This window comes from Apodemus sylvaticus, chromosome 1, assembly GCF_947179515.1.
Source record: "Apodemus sylvaticus chromosome 1, mApoSyl1.1, whole genome shotgun sequence".
NCBI classification, from domain to species: domain Eukaryota; kingdom Metazoa; phylum Chordata; class Mammalia; order Rodentia; family Muridae; genus Apodemus; species Apodemus sylvaticus.
In genome coordinates, this window is record NC_067472.1 from 95,095,777 (window position 1) to 95,101,792 (window position 6,016).

At 49.0% G+C, this 6,016-nt stretch overlaps 1 protein-coding gene across 4 annotated transcripts in view; it reads left to right on the plus strand.

Annotated features, from left to right (window-relative positions):
* Irag1 (inositol 1,4,5-triphosphate receptor associated 1) overlaps nucleotides 1–6,016 on the plus strand; it is a 133,774-nt gene that overhangs the window by 103,411 nt on the left and 24,347 nt on the right. For all 4 annotated transcript variants that reach the window (XM_052201216.1, XM_052201208.1, XM_052201206.1 and 1 more), the window contains one exon: nucleotides 2,638–2,779. In XM_052201216.1, the coding sequence (XP_052057176.1) occupies nucleotides 2,638–2,779 (142 nt within the window). The remainder of the gene's footprint in view (nucleotides 1–2,637; nucleotides 2,780–6,016) is intronic.

The following is a 6,016-nucleotide window of genomic DNA, read 5'->3' on the forward strand; positions in this document are numbered from 1 at the left end:
AAGACATATGTTGGGCTTTTCCTGTGTGTTTTGTAAGTGTATGTGACTGGGGAGGCTCTCCTTCTTCAGTGTTCTCACAGAATACATACTCAGCTTCTACTGAGCCAGCATTGGGCGCAGCACGCTCAGGAAAAAGTGCTATTTCATTTAATCCACCCAGAAGCCCTGCGGAGTGGCCTCCATCCTCCATCCCTGCCCTCAGTGAAGCTGAATATTAGAAAGATACAGCTTCTAGATGGTGGAAAATTCCAAATATTTCAAATGTTTTGAGTGCCTCCACTATGTCACAAGTAGAAAACAACCAATTTTCTGTGACAAGACACAGTCAAAATCCATTAAAAATGTACAAAATCCACTAAAAATGTACAAATTTAAAAATGGGCCATATGTAAAATAAGGTATATGTGGAACATAATTAGACTTGGGTCCTATTTCCAAGATTGTATATTGTATATGCAATATTTCCACACCTGAAAAAAAAATCCCAGACATTTTCAGTGAGCATTCTGGGTCAGAGATATGGAAGTTGTTCTAACATTAGTGAGTGGCAGAACTGGGTATCGGCCCCAGTCAGACTCCCCACCTTGGCCACTTAAAGCACGTGGAGCCTCCCCCCAATGCCGCAGTGCCCACTGCTGGAGTTCCCCTCCAGGCTATCTCCCATTCACACCGTGGCTCTCACACAGCTCTCCACACGTGAGCATGCTGGGCTGTGCACCAGACCTGCCATGTAAGACTGACAAAATCCACGGAAAGCCCATAAATGTGACGTAACACTGCGGAGCCCGTCCTGCCACACTGCTTTTGTGAGTGGATGTGCTGAGGCTACACCCGTAAGCACTGCCTGCGGAATGCAAGGCTGACCCACCCTCCTGTCTTTCTGGAGAAAGGGTGGCTGACTCAGCATTGTGACCTAGGAAGTAGCCCTGTGGGGAAACACCACCCCCAGAAGGATGCTAGGGAAGAGGCGGGCCCCAGTCACACATGGTGGTGGGGATATGCATAGGGAAATCCCTCTAGGAGAGATAGGGCCTAAGATGGGTCCCCTGTGGGCTCTAGGGAATATGGAAGAAAAGAAACCCCGCCTTCATTTTATGGAACCCTTCCACGTTTTACGGAACCCTTCCAAATTATATTTCTAGTTCTCCATGTTGTAGATTCTGTTTTTACTCTTCTTTATTTGTAATTGTTTGTTTTTAAATTTGTATGTGTTTTTATATATGTATGGGTATTTTGCCTGCATGTACATCTACCATGTACCACATGCATACCAGGTGCCAACAAAAGCCGGAAGAGGGTTCGGATCCCCTGGGACTGGAGTTACAGAGTTATGAACTGTCATGTGGGTGCTGGAAACTAATCCCCAGTCCCCTGGAAGAACAGCCAGTGCTTTTAGCCACCGAGCTATCTCTCCTGCCGCTACTTATTTGCTTTCAGATAGAATTTAATCATGTAGTGTAGTCTGGCCTCAAACTCATGATTCTCTTGCCTCAACTACCTGTGCGCTAAGATACAGACATGCACCTCCATACCTGGCTTGTATCCTTCGCAATGTGGTCCTCCCACCCTGCCTTGTGGTCCTCCTCCCTGCCTTCTGTCCCCTACCAGGCCCTGTGGTCCCTCACCCTACCCTGTGGTCCTCTACCCTGCCCTGTGGTCCTCCACCCTGCCTTGTGGTCCTCCACCCTGCCTTCTTTCCCCACCCTATCCTGTGGTCCCGCACCCTGACCTGTGGTCCCCCGCCCTGACCTGTGGTCCCGCACCCTGACCTGTTGTCCCCCACCATGACCTGTGGTCCCCCACCCTACCCTGTGGTCCCCCACCCTGCCTTGTGGTCCTCCACCCTGCCTTCTGTCCCCTACCCTGCCCTGTGGTCCCCACCCTGCCCTGTGGTTCCCCACCCTGCCTTCTGTCCCCCACCCTGCCCTGTGGTCCCCCACCCTGCCCTGTGGGGCTCCCCATCTTCTGTGTCTCAGCTCTTGCTCTCTTCCCTGCTTCCTCTGGACCAGCTTAGACACTTGCTTCCTCTAGCTCTCTCCACAAGTCTCATTCACATCTGTCCTGTCCCCATTCATGACTCAGTCAGCCCTCACTTTAACATGATCAGAAATTCCTCTTTTTCAGCACAGTAAGTCAAGATTCCTTCATCTAGCATGTTAAGTCCTTCATGACCCAGCCCTAAGAGCTTCTTCCCAGCAAACCTGCAGCTTGTTGACGTTTTATATGAAGCAGGAGTTCATGTAAAAGTGCTATGCTGACTTGCAGAAGCCCTTGGCTATGCTCAGTGTCTCAGCATAATATGGAATGGTGCCCACGTTCATTCTAAAGGATTCCTGTCTGGAGGATAAATCTTCCACATATAAGTCCTGTGAGGGACCTGCTCCTGGCTCTGGATGCCTTCATGTTCTCTCCCCACATCAGTGACTTCAGGCCATGTCCAGAAAGCCATCCCATCTGCTCTCTCCTCCCGGGACATGTCACCTCTCAGCCCAATGCCACGGGCAGCAAATTCTCAGGACAGACCTGATCCCACCTGACAGGTCCCTGCGGCCTTTCCATTCTCGCTGAGCTCAGAGCAGTGTAGTTGGTGCCTTTCTTGAGGCTGTCCCCATGTACCTGTGCCCCCATTCCCCGCAGGAAAAACGCATGTCAAAGGCCACGGAAGTGATGATGCAGTATGTGGAGAATCTGAAGAGAACATATGAGAAGGACCATGCTGAGCTCATGGAATTTAAGAAACTCGCCAATCAGAATTCCAGTCGCAGCTGTGGGCCCTCTGGTAAGAACCAGGCTTCTGTCCTCGTAGTGAGGTCAGGTCCCCCATGGCGTTCATCTTGGGCCTCAGGGATTAGGACAGCTCAGGGGCTCCACCTCTGCCCAGAGCCACTCATGGGGCCGTTACAGCAGCTGCTCCAGGGAGGATGGGGTCCTGGAATCAGAAACATAACAGGTACCAAGGGTTTCCAACTCCTGGTAATTAACCAAAGTGGCGGATGCCAAGCATCTGACTTCCACATCCCTGGGATTCCCCGTTGGACATCACATGCTAAGAAAGTGGGCCTTAGTCTAGAAAGCATGAAGGATCCAAGGCTTCCCATCAGGGAAACATGACCATCGAAGTGGCTCGCTCTAAGTGTAGAACCCACCTACATAACTGGAGCAAACCAGCATCCCTAGTCCAGGCTGGCCTCAAACTCACGAGACTGCTTATTTCATTGTGTCTGGCAGAAATGTGTAAGCATTTCAATCAAAGGATATTTAATTTTTCCAGTCACCCCAAAGAGCAGACTCAGAAAACATTCTATATTTGTGAGAATATTGCAACAGTCCAGGGCAGGGTTGGCATCCAGGCAGCGGGGCGGAACAAAGGCCTAAGCTGAGTGAGCTATTCCGGTGGCAAACAGCAGATGCATGGTATGACACGCGCCTCAGTGATTCTTTTCTTAATGTTTTAGAAATTCTATGCAAATTGGTGTGAGAAGACAGAGAAGGGCCCACCTGAGTCTGCTCAAGGGAGTGAAGGATGGATACTTCCAGGGAGGTCATCTCTGCAGGGTTTTAAAGTAAAAGGAGTGGGAGGAGAAAGAGAAGGAGGAGAAAGGCGAGGAGGAGGAAGAAGAGGAGGAGGAGGAGGAGGAGGAGGCGGCGGCATTGGTGGCCAGCTTCTGGGTGGAGGAAGCGGTATGTCTAAGATATGGAGGTGAGGGGGCACAGGAGGAAACAACCTGTGTGACACAGGTTGCAGGGCTGGGGTGATGTTGAGAGGCTGACCACCTTCCAGGCCACAGTAGTAACTATGCCTTTGTCCTGTAGGAACAAAGTCAGTGGGAAGCATGTCCCTGGACATAGCCATACTTTATGTCTGTGCTACACTGACTTCAGCGAGCACAGTGTGTTTGCAGAGTGTCAAAGCTGAAGTAGGGGAAGATGAGCTCAGAGGCTCTTGCTCAGCCCAGGAGTAAAACGACAGCACTTTGGACCGGAATCTTCCTGGGTGCTGCCAGGGCTGCGGGTCTGGTCCAGGAGGGTGCTAGCTGGAGCAAACAGCTTGTCACATCAGGAACTCCTGTGGAATGCAAACATCCGCGTTACCAGGACCAAGAACGGACGGGGGCGGGGGGAAGTATAACACACTGAAACCCTTTATAAACAGGAGGTTCCATGAGCTTCCTGGGGAATATCAGTGAGATGTGCCAGAGTCCAAAGGCCATGGACATGTGCTCAGGGCTGTCTGCTTCAGATCTTGGCAGCCAGGTTCCCAGCCACAGGGATCTGGGTCCCTAACAGACTGCTCTCGGCTACAAAGGAGTGCATTCCAAGAAAATCCTAGCATGTTGGTTCGGGTAATTATTTCTGTATAAGGCTCATGTCTCCTGTAAACCAATATACCAGAATTTTGAAGATGAAATAATTGTCATCACAGTGGAATCTTATAATCCTAGCACCCGGGAGGCAAAGACAGGATTACTGTGAGCTTAAGGTCAGTTTGGGTTATAGAAAAAGAGCTTGTCGAAAATAAAACCCAAAATGTTCTATGGAAGAATCAGTTAGCCAGGGGCCTCATTCATCCATTCTAAGACGATTTTTGAGCACTTTTGGTATGCCCTGCACGACATAGCCCCAGTACCAGTGCTACAACAAAAGGGCGCAGACTTCTCGGGCTGGGGAGATGGCTCAGTGGGTAAAGTGCCCGCCGTGTAAGCGTGAGGACCTGAGTTCAGATCTGGCTCCTGTGTGCAAAGCCAGATGCAGCCACACAGATCTGTTCCTGCAGTGCTGGGGAGGAGGGAATAGGTAGGTCCTGAAGCCTGCTGACTAGTTAGTCTAGAGAATGGTAAACTCCAGGTTCAGTGAGGGACCCTGTCTCAGAAAATACGGTGGAGAGCAATGGAGGGAGATACTCTGGCTTCTCTATGCAGTCTCCTCACATACACGGCACATATCACACAGGCATGTTCATACACCACACCCACCCGCAGAGAGATATAGAAAGCAGACTTCCGGGTTTAATGAGCTCTGTAGAGTCCCACTATCCAGTCTGCGGGCTGGGAGAGTACAAGCGAGAGCAGAGGGGGTCAAGAGCCAAGTCTTCCAAAGGCTAATGGCTGCAGATACTGGGTCCCACTGTGGTTCTTCCAAGCTCTTTCTCCACTGTGGCTGCTGCAGAGAGATGAGCATTGGTGAATGTAGGTCAGCAGTGTGTTGGTGAATCTAGGTCAGCAGTGTGTCTGTGTGATGTGCTATGTCCATTCTCTAACAGCATCTTTTTTTCCCATGTGCATTAGTGTCAAATCTCCTGGATCTGGAGTTATAGACAGTTATGAGCTACCATGTGGGTACTGGGGGTTGTACCTGGGTCCTCTGGAAGAACAGCCGGTGCTCTTAACCACTAGGCCACCTCTCCAGTCCTGAACAGCATTTTTTTTTAAATGCCTTTACATGAGTTCTGGCAGTCTGTCTATGACTGAGACTTCGAAGACTGTAGTGAAATAAAATATCCCTGATTAAAAAAATAAGTTGCTCGTAAAGACCACATTTTTGGAACATGCAACATGCTGATTGTCTGCATTTTGGATCATTTCCCTTGAACAAACTTCTAGAAATATAAATACTAGCTGAAAGAGGGGGGACTATTTGTAGAGGGAAAGGGGCAGTGGACAAGGGACAGGAGGTCAGTGAGGAGGGCAGATAGGAGCCGAGTAGAATGGCATTTGTGTATGAAAATGTCATAATAAAATATATTCTTTTGTTTGCTAACTAGAAAGCTCATGAAATAGGGAAAGTAAGTATTTATAAATAAATTATTTTGAAGTAATTCATTGACAAGGTCATTTAGTGGCTTATGTTAATGGTTGAGGCTTGTCGTCCACTGGCCGCCAAACCTGTTCTCTCTTCTAAAATATATTTATAATTTTATAGACACAAATTGTTTGATCTCACAGTTTTGATTCACAGTTTGAGGTCCTTCCATGCAAAACATTTATACTGTTATTTTGTAAATTCTGTGATTATCCCA